General features: G+C 41.7%; 1 protein-coding gene across 2 annotated transcripts; it reads right to left on the bottom strand.

Annotated features, from left to right (window-relative positions):
- Positions 1-3,580: 3,580 nt before the first annotated feature.
- Positions 3,581-20,366, bottom strand: LOC120783045. Of its 2 annotated transcripts, XM_040115721.1 has the most exons (4): positions 20,218-20,366; positions 19,727-19,876; positions 8,011-8,150; positions 3,581-6,155 (listed from the first exon to the last, which is right to left on the bottom strand). In XM_040115721.1, exons 1-4 carry the CDS (start codon positions 20,345-20,347, stop codon positions 5,901-5,903), a joined length of 675 nt encoding a protein of 224 aa, XP_039971655.1. In that variant the 5' UTR covers positions 20,348-20,366; the 3' UTR covers positions 3,581-5,900. The 2 variants fall into 2 exon arrangements, 1 of the variants encoding a protein (XP_039971655.1); XR_005706293.1 differs by lacking the exons at positions 3,581-6,155; positions 8,011-8,150 and adding an exon at positions 18,145-18,722 and having other exon boundaries at positions 20,018-20,366.
- Positions 20,367-20,483: the final 117 nt, after the last annotated feature.

Genomic DNA, 20,483 nt, shown 5'->3' with positions numbered 1-20,483 from the left:
GGGGGGGGTCTAAAGCGATACCTCGTGGTTTGGCAGAGAAGTTGAGCCTGGTGCAACGTGACGTCACCCGGCAAGACACTGTGGTGGCCAGTCTCATACATACAAGCCCGTGCCTCCAACTGGACTTCCTGGATCGTATTTCACTGTCCTACCGGCACGTGAAACCACACACCTCCTCCACCATGAGCCCCTCGTGTTGTTTTGATACCAAGCAAATGTGAAAACGGCCTTAGTGGTTACATGGGATGTTATAGATTCATGTATCAGTTGTGGAATTATTAATCGAGTACACTTGGCATTTCTAGCTTGTTTTTGTGTGTGAGAGCCTTCACCGGCGGATAGCTGGGACCCAGTACGCTATAGAAATCTTTGGGGACGCTGATACTTTTTCCTTTTCACAGCAGCATAACAAAAGAACAAAGCTCATGTCAGATTGAAAAATAAATCTTTCACTTTGTATTATTAACGGTGTAAATGGCATTCACGCCTTTGAAATGAGGCAATTTGAAAACCTTCTCTAATTTAAATTTTTTTTTTTTTTTAAAGTGCATTCAAGTCATTGAAATGGTGAATGTCTTGCTTTTAAAATGAAAGAAATTCATCAGCGTTAATGAGACCGAAGACTCGTACCTGTTCATCTTTGCATGGTTGCTGACTGGCTGATTACACTAAGCGCCCAGGATGTGTCACACTAAAGTGAAGGGGCATTAATTTCAAATGAGAGAATCCATCACTGCTGCATTAATCCCGTGCTGATGTGTTTGCTGTGTGTCTTGGATTTACTTTACTTATGCATTAATAATGAAGGTTTACGTCAAACCTTGCGCCAGACAGTAGTTTCAACGGCGAATCTGTTCTCGTGTCTCATATGAGACTGAGAACTGTGATCAATAGCACTCGATAAGTCATGCCTGTTAGGCACAGAACTCATAGTTTACAGAAACCTGAAGGATTTGGACACTGAAACTGATTTAAATGTGAGTGAGACAGCTTTGAAATGGAGAAGGCTCTTTTCTTCTCTTATTGCTGTGACAAGCACACACAGCCACGCACACACACACACCCACACACACACACACACCGACGCACACAGCAAATCCTCAACATTCAGCTCCACGTCAGTGCAGCAGATGGTGGAGGCAGTTTGCTCAGAATGAATGGTGCTGTCAGGATGGTGTTGTGCTCAACTTACTCTTGATGTTAGGAACGAGCAATATCGTAAATGTTTCTTCCAAACACACACACACACACACACACACACACACAAATTGATACAGTATAGGATCAGCGTAAAAAGGGGGGTACAGGGCAGTAAAGATAAGAAGCCAGTTTCCTATTGCTTCTTGCAACTTGTCCATATAACTGATCGCACAATGAAGTTATTGTCATTAAGATGTATTTATGTTTATTACGTCAGATGATGTAATAATAATGAAAAAAAATAATTACTTTAGTTATGGCTCAGTGCAACAACCCAGGAGTTGCTCTTCTCCGGTTTATGAGCTTTTAGTTTCCCGAGATCACTATTTAGCGCCCCATGCGGTTGTCTCACAACAGAAACAGAAAGATCAGATATGGTGCTCCTAGATGGCTCAGAGGTTCGGCGTTCAAAGGCAGGTTGCTTCAAAAATTCTCAAAGTCTCCGCAATGTTTGACCAAAATGCCACTTTGTGACTCCTTGCTGCTGCGAACCAACCAATGTGAAATGACACACAACACACTGATGAACTAGAATATTGCTCCTGCTGGGTTTTTTTGTTTTGTTTTGGGGTTTTTTTTTTTTTTGGCTTTTTGGTGCACAGAAGTTCCAGCATTGCCACCAAAGGTTGTTTACTGTTTTGTTACATTTACAGAAAAATGAAGGGCAGCAAAAGATGTGACGACGTGTCCCCGCTCTCTCTTCAGAGCAGCTATAAACACTTGAATACAAGATGTAAAGACCAGTTTGTTTCGGGCGTTCTGAGGACTGAAGCCGACGGTCTGTCTCATTGCTTACCAGATGGTGGCTGCAATGCAAGTCTCAGTCACGCCGATGTGCATTTTACTGCTTAACCCTTAAACTTCTACCTTGTCCATCTTCCACTAGACTAGAGGGGTACTAGTTTGAATCCCTGGGCTGGCTTAGCGGGCTCGGCAACATAGAAACTTGCAAGAAAGAAAATCCAAATACTTTCCTTCTGACCTGGGGCAGTTAACTGTTGTTTTGCTCTTCAGTCTGAAGGACGAACTGTCCTTAATCTGAGAGCCTTTGAATGTTATGGAGATTAGGTGACGCACACCAGCTTAAAAGCATGTATTTGTGTTTGTAGGTGTAAGAGGAAGAGAGGTTAAATGTGCAGTGCATCGTGTGTGTCTGTCTGATGGAGACGTTGCAGCATCAGGGGATTGAGAAAGAGAGAGAGGTAGAAAATGAATCCAGTTGTCCAGCAGCCGTGTACTACTGTAGATGCCGACCTTTAAATTTACCCCTCACTGCTGCTCACTTTAACTCGGTTTTCATTTCTCGCCTTCGCTCGTAATATCAACCCTGAAATGACACTTTCACAAAGTTAGGGACTGAACATACAGTATCCTTTATTACATATAGTATCCCCCACCCCACTCCAAACACAAACACACGCACACACACACACTCACACACTCACTCACACACACGCGCACATATACACACTTTAAATAAATGGCTGGAAGATAACAGTGCACAAGTTAAGTATTTACGGACAGTAAACATTTAATAACAGAGGGTCCTTGCAGTCAGGGAAATCCTGAAAAAACTACTGAAATGGAAAATTTAGTTTTCCAAGCATTAAAACATTTGAGCAAATTTTCAATGTCATCAGAGAACAAAAGTCATGAAATTGTAATGTCATGATGTTTAGCTACAGAAAACACTGACAGTAGTAAATTTGGAATATTCGTATGTCATGTAACATTCCTGAGTAATATTTTCCAATTCTGTTTTGTACGATCTACACTATGTGGCCAAAAGTACGTGGCCAGCCAAATAATACGCATTATTCCAAAACCACGGACATTAATCTGCTGCCACAGCAGCTTCCACTCTTCCATGAGGGCCTTCGACACCATATGACCGCTGGGATTTGCTCCCATTCAGCTCCGAGAGCATCAGTGTGGTTGGTCACTGTTGGGGTGTAGCTGGGTTTTCAATCAGAAAACAGTACTGAAGAGAAAACACAGCACTTACAAGGGGATGCACTGCTTTTAACACAGGGCTGTTTTCAGTCCGAATTCCCACTTGACCTACTTGCCCTAGGCCAGTCAAGCTCTTCCAAAACAAACTGGAAAAAGCATTTCTTAATGGATCTAGGTCGGTAACGAGGGCATTGCTGTGTTCAAAAAGGAAAGGGGTTCCCCAAACTGTTGACACAATATCTGAAGCACGCTGATGTCTAAATTATCATTGTATGCTTTGATGTTACAATTTCCCAACACTGTACCTAACGGACCCAGCTCAAATTACAAAAAATGACTGAAGTGATCCTCAAGTGATGAAGAAGGAGATACCTGAGCACAGGAGGGGAGAAACTTTTAACATTAAAACAGAGAATCTCTTGATTTGGCAGCTGATGTACAGCAGGGGAAACGCCTGCAGTGATTTGTCTGACAAAAGAAGATCCGGCCTAGATTTTCTGACAATAATCAGTCAATGGGGGAAATCCAGCAGCTTTTTAACAAAAAAAAAGGAAAGAAAAAAAGCATCAAAGATGTTCAACTGACAGGCAGGTTTCTGGTTAAAGGTATCTCTCCAAGCTTGCCTCCGGGGACTTAAACATTTTGGTATCTTTTTTTTCAAACAAGCTTCAGAAGGAAAAGTTTTATTTTCTTCACAAGAAAACAACAGAGTAACAACTGATTCCTGCCAAGCGAAACAGACATCTCATACAACTTGAAACTATGCCAAGAAGTGTCTCTTGCATCTCTCCAAATTTTATGTTTCAGATAAATATACAGTAGATGCAGCGTGTTAACGTGTGTCTTAAAAGGCAGAAGGAGGATAAGGAAACATGGGAAATCCCAAGTACCTCCCAATAGTTGTAATTAAATGTCTAATTAACAGATTGAAGATTGAATCCCAGCATTGGCCACTCAAAACAACCTATGTTTTTGGTTTCCAGACAAGCCACCTCTTGTCACGGCGTGAATAACTCTTGTCTGTCAAGAATAAAGGCAGAAGTAGCATGACGATGTTATTGCAGCGCAGAACTTTTAATTGTAGGGAAGAGGTTACGTGGGTGGTTGGGTCAACAAGTTTGTGTCTTTGATATGGGAAGAGTCAATATTTTCATATTATAGTTTTTTTTTTTTTTTAACCATTTCCCAAACTTTAACCAAGTAGTTTTTGTTGCCTTAACCTGACCAAACCTTAACCATAGAAGTGGCAGAACAGAATCTGTAATGATTTTGGAAGACACTAGCGAACAGTGTGTGCGAAGGAGTGCTAGACCTTTTGGGTCAAAAACAAGAGCTGTATAATACCATCCTAATTATCTGGACATCATTGCTGTTTACAGTTTAAAGCAGTTTACAGTTCCATGAATAAATAAATTTTTAGCACAAGGGCCCAGTGAGAGTCACATCCCTAGCCTTTGAGTTTCTCTCAGAATGCTGCATAGGACCAGTGTGAAAAATAAAAATTTACAGCATTTCTTATTTCCTTTCTTCCCCTTAAATTACATTGGATATCTAGTAAAGTGTATCAAGATCATTTGGAATACATGCCTACTGATGTGAATTTGGCAAGGCATGGTTGTGCCATGAGGTTTAGTTTGATACGATATGATTAACCTAAGTAAAATCTCATCAGATTGGACGTGGATTACACATACTTGCCATACTTCCGTGTTGATTGAATTTGGACTTCCACCAGTGCTCATTACCGACATGTTGTCCTAATTTGTGTGATCATACAAGGCCCCATGTTTAAAAACCAAATTTTTCCAGCAGATGGTGAAAAATTATGGCAGCAAGAAAGAAAATGAACACAACAATAATAATTGCAGTGCACTCCATATGTATTTGGACAATGGCACGTTTTTTTGTTGTTGTGTTGTGACTGTCAGCAGCACATGACTGAGTTTAAAGTCCTGACTCACATTATTAATTGTAGTGTTTACAACCACATCAGATGAACAGTGTATGGATTTTTTATAAATAATCCTGTAATTTTAGGCAACAGAAGTGATCTGACAGGTTAACGGGAACTTAAAGTAATCATATTTAATATTTGGTGCCAATTCCTATCTAGTAATTGGGGCTCACACAGGGACATTTTCATATTTCTACACTTCTTTTTTTCCCTCTTAACACCACAAATGTGTCATAAATTGCTGGCAACTTGATGAATGCCGCCTTTATGTTGTATTTGAGTGTTCATCAGGGTTGATCATTAGCATAACTGATGTCCCCAAATTGCTATTTAGGATTACTTGTTCCTCTCCATTTCCAGGCAAGCCTAAAAAGTCAAGCAGGAGTAAAAGTTAGAAATTTGCAATGCAGAGCTTAAGGTCCTGTTGTCTGAAATTGGCAGATGAAAAGAAACAAACAAACAAACAAACAAAAAATAATTGTGGTTCAGCAAGTAGAGTGGGTCATCCACTAATCAGATAGTTAGTTGGTGGTTTGATCCCCAGCTCTTCTTGTCCAAATATCAAAGAATCCTTGAGTGTGACTCTGAACCCCAGGTACTCCTGATGGTTAGGTTAGCGTCTTGTATGGTAGCTTGCTGCCATTGTTGCATGGAAGTGCGTATGAAGTGGTGAATAAGAGGCAAATTGTAAAGCACTTTAGATAAATGTAGTATATCAATTCAGTCCAGTCAAAACCAAAACTAAAAAAAGAAAAAAGAAATATAGAAAAAAAGAAATAAAATACTACTGCTGTTAATGCTGTGTCATCATGAATAAAGAAATGAGATCGCAAATACAAACGGCAAAAATGGGTTTCCTCAGTAAGGTGGCTGGGCTCACTCTTACAGATGGGGTGAGGAGCTCAGATATCTGGAGGGAGCTCTGAGTAGAGCCGCTGTTCCTCCACGCCATAAGGCGCCAGCTGAGGTGGTTTGGGCATCTGGTCAGGATGCCTCCTGGGAGCCTTCCATTGGAGATTTTCCATGCACGTCCAACTGGTAGGAGGCCCTGGGGTAGACCCAAAACATGTTTGAGAGACAACATATCCCAGCTGGCCTGGGAATGCCTCAGGGTCCCCCAGGTGGAACTGGAAAGTGTAGCTGGGTAGATGAGCATCTGGACTAACTTTCATCTGGACTATTTTGCTTGACTTGCTGCCACCACGGCCCGTTGTATACCATAAATAAAAAGGGGAAGGTTTGACATGAAGTTAGATGCCAGTTTACATGTATGTCAAATCAAACATCCAAATCAAAATATTGCCAGGCGTTATAACATCTTAATGTCATTTGACAATACAGTAAGCTATCAGTCTATACACATAGTGAGCTGTTGTGACTTTTGATAAATAACTGTTTATATCTGTAACATCTAATGAAGGGACAGTTTGCCAAAATGAGATTATACTGAGGAATTAAACAACATGGGATTAGTTCAAATTTGTGGCTACTTTTCATTGTTTGCACTGATGTCTTGTATTGGGCTGGACTAAAACATAAAGCAACGGTGGCAGATGAACTGTCACAGGTTTATACACTCATCAAGCACTTTATTAGGAACACCATACTAATACTGGGTAGGACCTCCCTTTGCTCTCAGAACAGCCTCACTTCTTTATGACGTGGGTTCAACAAGATGTCGGAAAGTTTCTTCTGAGATTCTGGTTGATGTTGACATGACAGCAAACACACAATTTCTGCAGATTTGTCAGCTGCACATTCATGCTTCCAGTCTCCTGTTCTATGCCTTCCCATTGGTGTTCTGTTGGATTCAGATCTAGTAACTGGGGGGCACTGAAGTACAATGAACTCATTGTCCTGTTCTTGAAACCAGTGAGAGCTGACTTTTGCTTTTGTGACATTGTGCATTGTCATGCTGGAAGTAACCACTGGAAGATGGTAAACTGTGGCCATGAAGGGATTCACATGGTCAGCAACAATATTCAGACAGGCTGTGGCATTCAAACCATGATTGATTGGTATTAAGGGGCCCAAAGTGAGCCAAGAAAACATTCCCCACAACATTACACCACCACCGCCAGCCTGGACTATTTAAACAAGACAAGTTGGATCCATGGATTCATGCTGCTGATGCCACATTCTGACCCTACCATCTGCTGTTTTTCCTGTCTTCAACTGTCCAGTTTCGGTCCAGTCTCAGATTCCTGTTCTTGGCTGACAGGAGTGGAACCCGACGAGGTCCTCTGCTGTCGTAGCTCATCCACCTCTCTCGACATGTTGTTCATTCTGAGATGCTTTTCTGGTCACCACCGTTGTAAATAGTGGTTATCTGAGTTACCGTAGCATCTCTGTCAGCTCCAACCAGTCTAGCCTTTCTCCTCTTACCTCTGTCATCAACAAGGCATTTCTGTCCAAAGAACTGCTGCTCACTGGATGTTTTTTGTTTTTCGCACCATTCTGATTAAACTCTAGAGACTGTTGTGCATGAAAAAGAAACACTCAAACCAGCCCGCCTGGCACCAACAGTCATGCCACGCTCAAAGTCACTGAGATAATTTTTTTCTCCAATCTGATGTTTAATGTGAAAATTAACTTCAACTCCTGACCTGTAACTGCATGATTTTATGCACTGCACTGCTGCCACGTGAATAGCTGATTGGATAATTGCATGGATATAGTGGTGTGTAGGTGTTCCTAATAAAGTGCCTAAGCCCTCTGTTCTTACGTGATGCAGATGAAGATACATCTTCCCTCCCACAGTAAGGTGAGGATAGTCTCTACTGTGGTGCTTGGAGCCTCCCTATGACAACACCGCTCGACAAATACAAGACAATTAGGCAATTTTCAATAAGAAAGAAGTAATGCATATCATTGTCACAAGCATTACAGCATCACAGCATTACCTTGAGAGAATTCCTGTTTGTTGTTGATCTGCTTATCGAGGTAGTCGATTTCCCGAAACCCGCCACCTGCTTGACATTTATGCAAAGTTGGACTTGCTCCTCAGGCTGGCTCAGGGGGAATTCATTCACAAAACCACCACCTGTTTGGAAAGTAGATCTTCCCTTATAAGCTAATTTTGCTTTCATATGTTGCCTGATATCTTTCCAGAATTTTTTAAGTCAAAACGATTTTCTGTTGAGATGACAGCATTCAGCCCTTCCTGTCAGGCAAGCAGTGCATGTTCGTTGCTTGCTGATGTTAGGCAACACACGCCTACTTAAAAGACACAGACCAACATTATACAATAACTTTGTCTGTCTGCCATAGGATGCTGAGCGGGTAGCGTACTGTGGGTTTATCAGAGCTTATTAGCTGAAATCAGCTGCTGGCTGCCACTTGAAATTATGCTGATGAGAGCGTTAATTATAAACCGAACATTAAATGTGCAGTAAAACAAAAACTATGGGCTAAAAGAGGCTGAAAAGCTCTTTAGAGCTGCAGATTTGATGATATTTCTCTGCCCGACATTACCCTTTTTTTTTTAATTTATAGGATTATTTTTCAGTTTTGATAAATGTAAAAATGTAGTGTTGAATGTAGTTAATGTACTACATATGTTTCACCAGCATCAAACTTTCAGAGGTTGAACCCGTGGTGCAACTGCAGAAACATGACACAAGCTCATGCACCTGTGATGTGGTAACACAAGAAACTTTGCATGTTTAAAGCTGTTTATTGTTTAATAGCATGTCTGTTCTGTTATCCTTTCAACATCTTTCCTATTCACACTTATATGTTTGTTTGTTTTTTAAATTCTAGATCTCCTCTTCTGGTGTACCAAGCTTGCCTTGTTCATAACAGCTTATCATTACTGCTGTGATTATTTTGGTGCATGTTTGTCTGCACAATTTTGTATTTCTCTTGATGTTGCTTTCTAGGCCAAATCTGCTCTGTAATAGAGGCCTCTCATCTCAGCAGGACTACGTAGTCAAACAAAAAATAAATACATTTTCAAAAAGCATTAAAATCAGCCTGAGATTTCAGCACAACATTTCCCTGGGCAAATGAAGGTTAAAGGAATTTGTTGCTCTATCATCCGTTGCAACATTTCCTATCCTTGATAGGATTAAGCTTGATGGGTACTTACCACAAAGAAAACAATTATTTCAAACTGAATGAAAGGAGCCTGGATTAGTGCTTCTCATTGAGCTTTGTGCAGCTGCATATGTTTAGGAATTCAATTGAGAATGAAAAGATAGAATAGTTATAGCATTTTGTCATTTTAATAAAGATCATATAATACATAGTGGGTTAGGTCAGGGATAACAGTGTAAAGTGCTGGAGGATATCAAGGGGAAAAATAATCATAAAACACTGTAACCTTGTTTAGCTTTGAGTAAGAACGTCTTTAATCAGAACAGTCTCATTAAAGGTGTTGAATTGAAAAAGTGTCAAAATGAAGATTATGGGGATATGAAGTGTTTCTTTTCAACATTTGTCAAACTCGTGAAGAGTTTAGATAACAGTTAGTTTTGGCCGGACCGCAATAGCAAAGAGAGGCCTAGAAAAGCGAATGTCTGTGACTGACGGCGTGAAGAAGTTACAGCACTGGTCAGCCGGCCGAGTCTTTCAAAATTAATCGGCGTTAACAGTTTCTATAGGACCATCGGGGGCGTTTACAGGCAGAGTTGCCAACTTAGCCCCTTTGTGGCTAGATTTACCGACTTTTCAGACCCCTTTAGTAACTTTTTTCAAAAAAACAACAAATCTAGTGACTTTTTGGACGAACCTTAGCAACTTTCTGTAGTTGAGAATCGACAGTATTGCCCCGTGAGCACGAATTCAGACTTTCCCTTGGGAGGCACATTCAATTGACCCCACGACAGCTGCATAGACATCAATAAGCTTCTAACTTTCTCTCCGAGTGATCATTGTACATGTAAATATAGCTGAAATCACAGCACAGCTCTTGCCTTTAAAGATGTTATGCACACTTACGCGTTTTTTGAGACGTTAACTAAATGCTATGACTGTACTGTGATGAAACACATCAGTGCTGGTGTTGTTATTGACATTTCTTCCCAAAGTTATAAAAATCAGCATTCCATGGGAAAAAAAATGGCTCAACAAAATTATGGAGTGGGTGGAGCTAGGCTGAGAGCCGGGGGTGACGGTACACTTTAACTTCATGTGTATTGTGATTTTGACAGACGACCTCGCTGTTATAAAATCAGGATTTTAGCAGTGCAGAGCAGCAGCTTGGAAATGGCTCGGAAGTTCCTGCTGGTTAACATGTAGTCTCAATGGGCCGCATTTCAGTCACTATGTCATACTGGTTCCATTGTCTGACAACAGAAACAGAAAAACATGTAAATGAGAACAGCTTTATTGGGAACTCAGGTCCTGGGGAGCTGGGAGCACAGAAAGTAGGCAAGAAGCAAACAGATAAAGGGCGGCCCAGCCATATACTAGATTTTGACCTACTCTTGTTAGGCAACAAAAACTACTTTAGTACGGTTTTTTTTTTTTTTTTTTTTTACATATTTGTCCCAAAGTTAAAGTAAAAGTTGGCTTATGCTTGATAAAAACTCAAACAATGTGTTGTACGACTAAGAAAAACTGTAAAAGTGTCTATAGCTTATCTTTGGATTTGGGGATAGTTGATACACCGGGGTAGAGTAGGAACCAATTATGACCAATTAAGTCAAAACAGGTCTCAACGTGGCCTGTCCAAGTTCAAAGTCGCCTCGAAATGCGCACCATCTTTTGCCTGAAGTCGCAGCTAGTGAGTCACTTTCAGCCATCAGTATCACATAATACGCCGTGCATCTGTCAGTGTTTCAGTGGACAGTTCAGATGTACATTGTTCACTCATAATGACAGAAAATATTATTTGACTACTTTATATTCAAGGTACTTGCTTTCAGGTGTTCATCAGTCACCGGTAAATCCATTAATCAAAGTGGACCGATGGAAAAACAACCATAATATTGGAAGAAAGACATAAAGGTTATGGTGTATGTGTTAATATACTAAGGTTTGGTAGTGTATTGGCCACTCCAAAAAAAACATAATGTATGCCTTATATTTAAAGGGAGCCGCAACAACCACAAATATCTGCAAATAAACTCTAAAGCTCTTGAGGAATCAAGATTGTATTTATCATGAATGTGGGGTGCCAATTTTGGAGCAAAACCAAAACCTAAACATAAAAAACATGATCTTGAAGAAAACTTAAATTGTATGTAGTTGCAGATACAAAGGGGAAGTAGTGTCGGGGGAAATAAGACCTGCTATATAATCCTTTTTCACCAACTGTCTGAAGTAATTTAGCTTCATTATTGAAACTGGGGCCATAACACTGTAGCTAATAAAAACTGCCATAATACCTGTAGCTTTGTGCTTGTTCGGTGCTGTGTGTGTGTGTGTGTGTGTGTGTGTGTGTGTGTGTGTGTGTGTTTGAGACTGATCAATCACTGCACAGCATACTGTCATCTGTGCCTTTTTAAGAAACATTTGTCAGTGTGAGGGATGGAAAAGATGAACAAACACTCTCTCAAACAGACACACACACACACACGCACGCACGCACGCACGCACGCACGCAACCTGCAACTCAACCTCAAAACTAACAGTTATGAATTTACAAGTCAAACTTTGAGGCTCTTGGGGACAACATTTTAATTGCAAAACAAAAACCTGATTTTGTGCACACTGGCTTCTGAGCTGCTCTGTAATTTCCTGTGTTTCACAAGATTTGAAGCACTTGAGAATGTAAAAAAAAAAAAAGGGCGGGCCGTCTAGATATTTCACTTTGGACTAAAGTGTTGGACTTGACTGTCTCCTCTCACTGTACGTGTAAAGTGGTAGCAGTTGAAAGCATCCTGTCCCACCTGCGAGAAAGCTGCACCTATGTTGCAATTACACCGCACTTGTGGGGCACCTTATAATGTCCTACAGTACAATGACAGTAGGGGGTGCTCACCTTATACACAGCTTTGCACATGTAAACCAGCTACTGCACTGTGGTTGCAGCCTAAAGGGATTGGGATTTCAGGTGTTGAGTATTTAATCCACAAATACTGTGCGGTGCGGTGTACTATTTTATTTTAAATGGTCAGTGAACAAGCAAAATAGCAAGTAACCTGTTGAAGCTATATATGACCACACAATTGCACAACGTGTTGCTGAAGAACAGCCATAGTTACGTTGATTACGAACGTCAGTTCTGCCCCCCGGCAATAAATTATTTCAATTTTCCCTCCAGAAAAAAAATTCCATTCCAGAAACATGCATCTCCCCAGCCTTAATGGGCAAAGGGAAGCTGCACAATGGCAATGTCAAGTATGTTTTAACTCGCAGTGGGAGAAAGGAGTGCAGGGCCCGAGCCTGCGGGAGCAGCAGCGGTGTCGTGGAGACAGTGCAGGGCCCAGTATCGAAAAATCATACTTAACATCTGAAATTCTTCCAACTCTGTGTTGCAGCAAAATGTCAGCCAGTCATGGTTTTCCATGGCATAACCCCCCAGCTTCTGACCCTCTGGAGTTGTACCAGACTTCAAAGTACAATAAGTTGCCTGAGGATCAAACCCACAACCTCAAAAATTCTGAATGATCCTGTTACCCCAGTGCCTTTCCACTTGGCCACCATATCAGCACTCAAAGGACAGAGTCAAAAGCTCTTCGAAAAAGAGAGAAACAGTCCTTAACTAAATAGCTCAGCATATTAGGTGACTGCTTGGAAATTCTGAGGTTCAATTTTATGAGGCTCTGTGAATTTTTGAAGTCCAACAGCCAAAGTGAAGACTCGAAGGCTCTTAGAAATACAGTTTATAAGTGTCTGACCAAAAAGTTGGTAGGTGAAGGTTTTAAAATCTTTAGGTTTTGGGTTCAATTGTCTGGTAGCTTAATGAATTTTTAAGTCAGACTTCCAAAGGATGGACACAAAAGGTCTAAGAAACACACCTCAAATGGTCCTGGCCAAATGGCTCAAGGAGCCAGAGGCCTATTGAGAAGTTTTGAGGTCAAGAGTTCGATCATCGCTAAGCTCCAAGAAAGAAAAAAAATCTTCAGAGAGAAGCTCCCAGTAAAATCGGCAGTGTGGTGGGTTCGTTTGTGACTGTAGGGCGCCAGTGGTGCAGTGTTTGGTGTGTGTTTGTGTGTGTGTGTGTGTGTGTGTCGCTCTGACTTGCTCATACATTTTTATGCAAGGTGTGTTCCATCTGTACTGGCCAAGTCTTCTCCAGGGTTTGTTTCATAAATAGGCTACTAAGCATTGAAATTTGAAGATTTCAAAAAAGCTACTGCCTGTGTGTGTGTGTGTGTGTGTGCTTTACCTGAGCTTATCAGTGAATGTGTCATATGAAAAGGTCAGCTGGAGAAAATTAAACTGTCATGTCAGCGGAGGCAAAGCTCAGCTACATGCCGAGACAATGAAAGCCTTGCTCACATGTTCCGTCTCTGTTTGCGTGCGAGTGTACGTGTATGTGTGTGTTTACATGTTCTCCACTGCCTTGATTTGAGCCATGCAATAGAACCACGGTGTCTGAGCCACCGCCGGCTTTGTCTCAGTCGTATATTTTTGTTGGTATCACCAAGCAGCAGCACAAATTCTAACATTCAGCATTCCCAGTTTTCCTATTAACGTCTGAATGTCATGGAACTTCAAGCAGTGAATTCTAGACTGATACAGTCACAGAATTCAATTATCTCTAAGCTGCTAACTGGAAATGTCAGATCATTTCGTCAGGTTTACTCACAGGAAAACATAGATGGTTTTCAGATTGTAAAACATGGCTAACAAGACAGCGGAAAAATTTAAGCTCATGCAAACACTTGGAACTATTTAAAGGACGTCGGGCTGAGCCCGGTGTAATGAAGCTGGTGAATCTGATGACGGTGATCTGACCTTTTCGTGGTGAGTATAACTCTGATATTGTACTGATTGAATTAGTGCAGCGGTAATTTACATCATACTGAATTTATCAAGACAGCAGGTACACGTGGAATAAGTTTTGTCAATAACAAAACCAGAAAAAAATCGGATCGGATCAGAGAACACGGTGGCTTCTTACTGTTTTAATAAAATATGAAAAACTGGGAAAGCAAGTTTTAAACAAAGGTGTAACTCTCTCTGCAGTTGAGGTAAATAAAAAGTACTATTTGAGTGTTTCCCGTCATATAATATAATTAGTTCCAAAGCGACTCATGGGAGAGTTTCTGTTATTTGCTGACCTACAAATGGCAAAAGTTTGCAGAAAGTGTTGGAGGCACATAGAGTTCACTCTCTGAGGGATGCGTATTTCATCTCAAACTTCTGAAGGAAATATTTAAAATTAAATTCATCATGCAGCCCATCTGTGTAAAATATTTCTCCAGTGTAAGATCTCGGGAGCGTCTCTTTGTTTTGTTTTTTTCTGGAAAAAAAATTGACACCACAGGGAGCTGCACATCGCAGCCTCGGGCTTTTCCTAACCATCTTCACTGGGTGAGGATTAGGATGAAGAGCCTCCACAAGGTCATCTTGATGGTAGTCGCTGCAGCATGACTGACATGACGCAGTATTACTTCACTTGATTGAATCAATTCGCTGTCTTCCCGTCGTACACCATATAACCATGTATAAAGACAAGAAAGCAGCCTCTGAAACTGTATTGTTCAACTGTTGCACTGATTTAAACATTTAATTCAGTCTGCTCTCGAATGTGGTTTTTATTTCTTCTTGCCACAAGCCCACTCCTCTCACCCGTTTGCATGTTCCCCACCAATTTATTTTCACATTAGCACTCTGCCTTAACATGTCACTGTTTTCCCTTTAGCTGGGAATTTAAGGAGGATTTGAATTTAAAAACCTCTTACACCTCGCAGAAGAAACAGGCTGTGGGGTATTCACGTGGATTTGAGCCATAAAGCGAGAAACTGTTCCTGCACCTGACAAAAGCCCACTTGCTTACGCAACACTTCCTCAGCTCATTAAGCACCAAAGTTGCTCTCCCAGATATATTTTTGGGAATGTTAACTCATTATGAAGCTTTTAGGGGGAGAAAACTAAGATGTAAGATTTCCTCTCTGATCTTCACAGTTTGTGTAAAATGTGCTAATTGGGGCTAACTAAGGAGAGAAGGTAATTATGTCTCTACCCAAATCTGTTGTGTTTGGACTGCGAGAGCTGCTTCGCGGCTTGTGCAGGGGTTAGATGAGGTATGTAAAAAGTAAAGGAAAGGAAAGGCTGCCGAGGGTGTGAAGCGATTGTCCAACCAAAAACTTGATTTTGAGTGTCCAACATTTGATTAGCCCCATGTGGGCACGAAGAGTATCTGTTAAGAGTGTCAGTTAGGACCAGATCTGTCTTGTTTTCGCACCAATGCAGCGTAAAAACGCGAACGGGATAGAAACGCGGGGAGATCGTTCGAGTGCTGACGTTATATACACGCGGTGAAGAATGAAATAAAAAGGTCCATCTGCTAAAAACAAAGAAACAGGGATAAGATGAAGTAATTAGCTGTGTGGAGAAGCGAGGGGCACTTGATGGTGTATTAGAATTACAAGTGTTTATTGCACGAGGGGTAAATAAAAAAATACAACCTGTTTTTGGAAACCTGTACTCGGCGATGTTGGTATTTGGTTGTGATGTCTGTGTTGGGAAACCTTTTCGGTTTCTGGTTGTTTCCTGTACTTAGTTGTGTTTTCTGAATTTGCAGCATACCTCTCTATGTGGCTGCGTTGTCTGAGTTCACAGCGCATTTCTTTCTTACTTTCTTTTTTGTGTGTGTTCAGTTGCGTTTCCTGCATTCGGTTGTCTCGTCTGTATCTGCAGCCTGTTTCGCTACGCTTGCAAACGCGTTGTCAAATTGCCGAATGCGTTTCTCTATTTGCCCGTCTTTTATTTCGTTGCAGCGTTTTGCAGATGCGTTGTCAAACCGCTTGTTGTCCGACTGATTATCGTCTACGTATGTGCGTCGTCTTTAGCTGCAGTGTGCTGAGCTCTCATGGCTGGTGTATGAACTACGAGGGAAGGTACGTAAAATTTACACCTAAAGGGGGAAAAAAAAAGGTGATATTCTCCCAGTTTTAATGTATATCTATAGAAAACCACAAAATGTACTGACACCTGCAGCTGTCACGTTGGACGGTGAAGTGTACGGTTGTCTCACAGGAGTCCGGCATCTGCTGCTTCATTCGGTAAAGTCTCATTTGACAGCTGGAGGTCGGAGGACAGGGAGGCCCCTTTCATCCTGAAGAATATCTGTGTGCGTCGATGAAATTCTAAAAATCACGTTAATTTTCTTGTATGTTTCCGGACAGTTGGATTTCAGTGTCAGGGACAGATGTGGCTCGACAGACAGGCGTAAGCAGCTGCTGGCACAAAACAAACCACCTACAATGTTTTTACTGAAGACTGATGGAGCCCACAGTTGTGTTTTCCACCCTCCAGTAAATGTAATTTTAAAGAGGTTGTTTTTCAAATTGGCAGAACCAGTTTAGAAAAATAATTGCTTAAACTTTATTATTTAATATACAGAGGATCCAAACCATCTGTAAAGCTACTATCATTTCAAATTAACCACTTTTTAGACAGTTTGTTTTGTCATTTTGGAGCAAAACTCTTTAGGTACTTTGGCATGTTTCATTTTTTTCCCCCCTAGTTTTAGGGTTTATTTCTTATATTTTTTAGTTGTTTTATTGTAAAGTTGATGTAAACATGTTTTGCAGACACAGATTCACTGGTAGTTTTACCTAATAGGGACACGGCCTATCAATACCTGACCCATTAGAAAATGCCATCAAGCTGAGAAGGTTGCGGAGGACGAATGCTTGAAAAGCTGCCAAACGCAAAACCTAGCAGCGCCACTAATAAGCAGCTGCATTGTCTGAAATGTTACCGGACAGAGAATGAGTCAGAGAAGCAGGGGTTAAAGGAAAATTACCAACTAAATGTTAATTCGAAAGAGGACAGTGTTAATTTTTGTAACTGGCTTTGATTTAATTTTAGTCTTTTGACGAAAACGTGTATTAGTTTTAGTCAAATTTTAGTCATTTGATTTTTTGTTAGTTTTAGTTACAAAACTAAAGACATTTTAGTCTGGATTTCATCAGTAACATGTTTGTCTCATTTCCGTCATTTTTCATTTATATGTCTTCAATGCACATTTACAGCCGTCGCCCTCTTTGCGTACGGTTACCATGGATACGGGTGTCTCTCGCGAGGTGCCCGCGTCACGCCGCTCTGCGGCAGCGCAGACTGACTCACCCCAGTAAACCCGGTTAGCATTTCCAAACTGTGTTTGAAGAGAACCGCTCTCTCTGATCTACTCCAGTACAGTTGTTCCTGCTAACCAAGCTTTACTGCAGCCGCCTGCGCTCTTCGCTGCGGAGCAGTGAGTCGTCCAGAGGCTGGATTCACTCGCCTGTTCACTAAAGTGCTCCTCATTTCCTGGGTCTCGTTTGAGAGGAGGCGTTTAGCGAACATCTAGAGGACGATTTAGACCGACATTAATCCTGGAACTTACTCACTCCTCCTGATGGCAACACTAAAGATGGCCGACTGAGAGTAACGTTACTGTTACCGCCACATCCGCATCACATGATACCTGTTACATTAGCTCACCTTTCCTTAAATGTCGGCGTGCTGCCCGCATGTTCCCGTAGTTTGTCACGGCTGTTTTGCTGCCGCCTCTTGTCTTATTCTCAGTGGACTGTGGATGGATTTAGTCCATAGATCTGCTTCTTCCAAGAACAGGTAACGTCAGATCGGAGTTGAGTTGCTTATTAACAGCGGTGCAACAGGTCAAGCGGCTAAATCATCCTCTGAAGAAGAGATATTTTGGTCAGCGGAGGGAAAATGTTTTAGTAACCAGGAGCGACAGTCTGATTCCACAGATGCAGGTTGTTGAAAAAGGATTTTTATTAAAACATGTCCATTTGTCCGTCTTTCACATTATTTTTACGTCAAGGTTACTTTTTAACTTAGTTATAGTCTCGTTTTCTTCTTTTTATTTGTAGTTATAGTTTTCATTAATGAAATCAAGACCGAAGGAGAGAGGAAAGATAACGAACCTTGAAAAATAAACTGAATTCAGTCACTTGGTTGTTTTTAATTACATTTTCTCAGATAAAAAGCTGCTCAGCTTCATGCACAACACCGAGCCAGATTCTTTTATGAGTTTTTGTCTTTACAGTTTCTTTTAAAAGGGTGGATGGATGAATGTGGATTTTCCGTGGGATAAACAGTCACGGTGTTAGTGATGTATTCCGTTATCGAGATAAAAAGTACTACTTTCTGAAGGCCAAGAACCCTTAAATCAAAGATATTTTAAACATGTATTAGAAGTCTTTGCATTTTGCATCACGTAGATTCAAAACCACAAACAAAAGAAGTTTCTAACTGCTGTTGAACCAGCCTAGTATCTTACGGAATTCACAGTCTTTCCTTAGCCTTAATGCTTAGATACAATCTAAATAAAAGCCATTCATTTGATTTGTCATCTGGGGCTTTGCAGAACTATCGTTATAGAATTACAGTTGTCATTGTCTTCACTGTTAATACGTAAATACCGGTGGGTATTTACAGCGCAGCTACAGCTGGCGACGGGAGGAATTCAGCAAGTCAGACAATGGAATGAACTTCCTGCCGTTTGTCAACTGTGTGAACCTTCATCTCTCCTCTCTCTGCCCTTGAAGGAGAAACACAAGCAGCACGGCAACACAACATGATAAACAGCCTTGCTCTTCCTCTCTTCACATACCCCCCGTCACTTTCTCTTCTGAACTGTTTTCAAAGATAACGCTGGTCTCGCGCGCGCGTGTGTGTGTGTGTGTGTGTGTGTGTGTGTGAGTGTTCAAGATTGCGTTTCGCCTTTTAAAAAAATGTCAAGAGTTTGAAACTTCAACGATGTCAAGAAAACAAACAACGCGATGCTCCGCGTTTATGAAGTCTCTCTGGCAACTTCACAGCCGCTGTGCGATAAAAAGGTAAACAACAGCAACGGTGCGAGCCACGAACACACTTGGTGTAGATGTTCAGAGGCAACCCTTCCTCCTGGAAAGTACACTTTGCAGGGAATTTAACCAGGTTCTGTGAGTGAATAAAAACAGAACCAAAATAAAGCTGTGGCCACTGAAAGTGCATATTGAACTGCGAGGTCGGATATTTCAACTATGTAAATCAACGACGTATCCTCAGTGTGTTACGGAAAAACATGACGCGGCTGCAATTATGCGTCGTGGAGAAACAACTTGCTCTCGCAGTGTAGTCGTTTAGAAACGTCATTTTTAAGAGACAGGGGTTGTCGGAGCTCTGATTTGTGACGGAGGGAGTCGGTGAGATGCGTCGCTGGGTCAACTCCCGCACCATTTTATCCCCTTCCCTCCCTCCTCAGCTGCTTGCAGTATGTTCAAAACATGTCACTACGTCTGGAGGTCTTTGACCTGCATTGAGAAAAATCTAACTGGGCTTTTTTAACGCTCCGATAATTATGAACAAACCTGATGATTTTTTTTACTCGGAGCAACATTTTGGAAGGAAAGTGACGCCACCTGGAGCAAGTTTTTTTTTTTACTGCCAATGTGTAAATGTTTTTTCAAACTGCGCTCGTCTGCCACATTCCCTGCCCACGTTTCCCCATCAGCACGCGGTGCCACAGTAAGGTGACGGTGAGGAAGAGAAAGTGGAGCCTACCTTCTCGTCTTCCCACTCGTCCTGCCACTGTGTGTTTGATTTTTTTCCTTGCATTTGCTAAAGGCACCAGGGCTCTATGGCAATTCACGGGCATCTTCCCCTTCCGCAACTTCTGTCCCACGGAAGGTCCAACACGACAAATTCCCAACGCTGAGCGAGAAGCGTAAAAATAAAATAAATACATATCTCCTGGATCCAACATACTTTCACGAAGGCATTGCTCATTTCCCCCCAATACGGATACATTTATACAAAAAAAAGTATTTTTTGCAAAAATCCTTGTCCACAAACCTCCGTAACTGACCCGCAGTGAAGTACACACAGGTTTCGCGCGCAGAAATATCGAAAATATTACTTGGAACCACGTGACTGTTGCGTCATCCGGATGAGTGGTGTATCCAACAGCTGATTGGACGACGCCTCTGTTTGAATGGCGGGACCGCAGACCGCTCAAAGACAGGTGTGTGTCGGTGTGTGCGCGCTGTACCTACCCACGCTGATGGGTCTGCTCCTTCGGGGGCATGTTCGAAGCGCAGCGAGAGGACGGGCACGATGAACGGCAGCGGGTTCTGCTGTGTACAGGTGCACGTGCATCCGAGTGACCGTGAGGCAAAGCAGCATCGGCCTCGGCAAAAAGCAGCTGTGACCAATCAGGCTTGTTTCGTGAGTTAATTGGGGGATGGGACGTCCTTGTCGGGGTGTCTCTGGCTCCGTCTGTGCGCTTTCTCGCCAGGTGCCAAATTACGCACGAAGCTCC

Source organism: Xiphias gladius, chromosome 21, assembly GCF_016859285.1.
Source record: "Xiphias gladius isolate SHS-SW01 ecotype Sanya breed wild chromosome 21, ASM1685928v1, whole genome shotgun sequence".
Taxonomy (NCBI): Eukaryota; Metazoa; Chordata; class Actinopteri; order Istiophoriformes; family Xiphiidae; genus Xiphias; species Xiphias gladius.
The sequence above is the reverse complement of the archived record's forward strand: the minus strand, read 5'-3'. Positions and strand labels throughout refer to the sequence as shown.

Excerpts from the sequence above, each read along its gene's own strand:
- LOC120783045 (XM_040115721.1), bottom strand. The coding sequence starts at position 20,347 with ATGCTGCTTTGCCTCACGGTCACTCGGATGCACGTGCACCTGTACACA. Across the intron at positions 19,877-20,217 it reads GAGCAGACCCATCAGCGTGG|CGTTGGGAATTTGTCGTGTT; the intron begins GTAGGTACAGCG and ends CTTCTCGCTCAG. Across the intron at positions 6,156-8,010 it reads CAAACAGGAATTCTCTCAAG|GGCCTCCTACCAGTTGGACG; the intron begins GTAATGCTGTGA and ends GGTCTACCCCAG.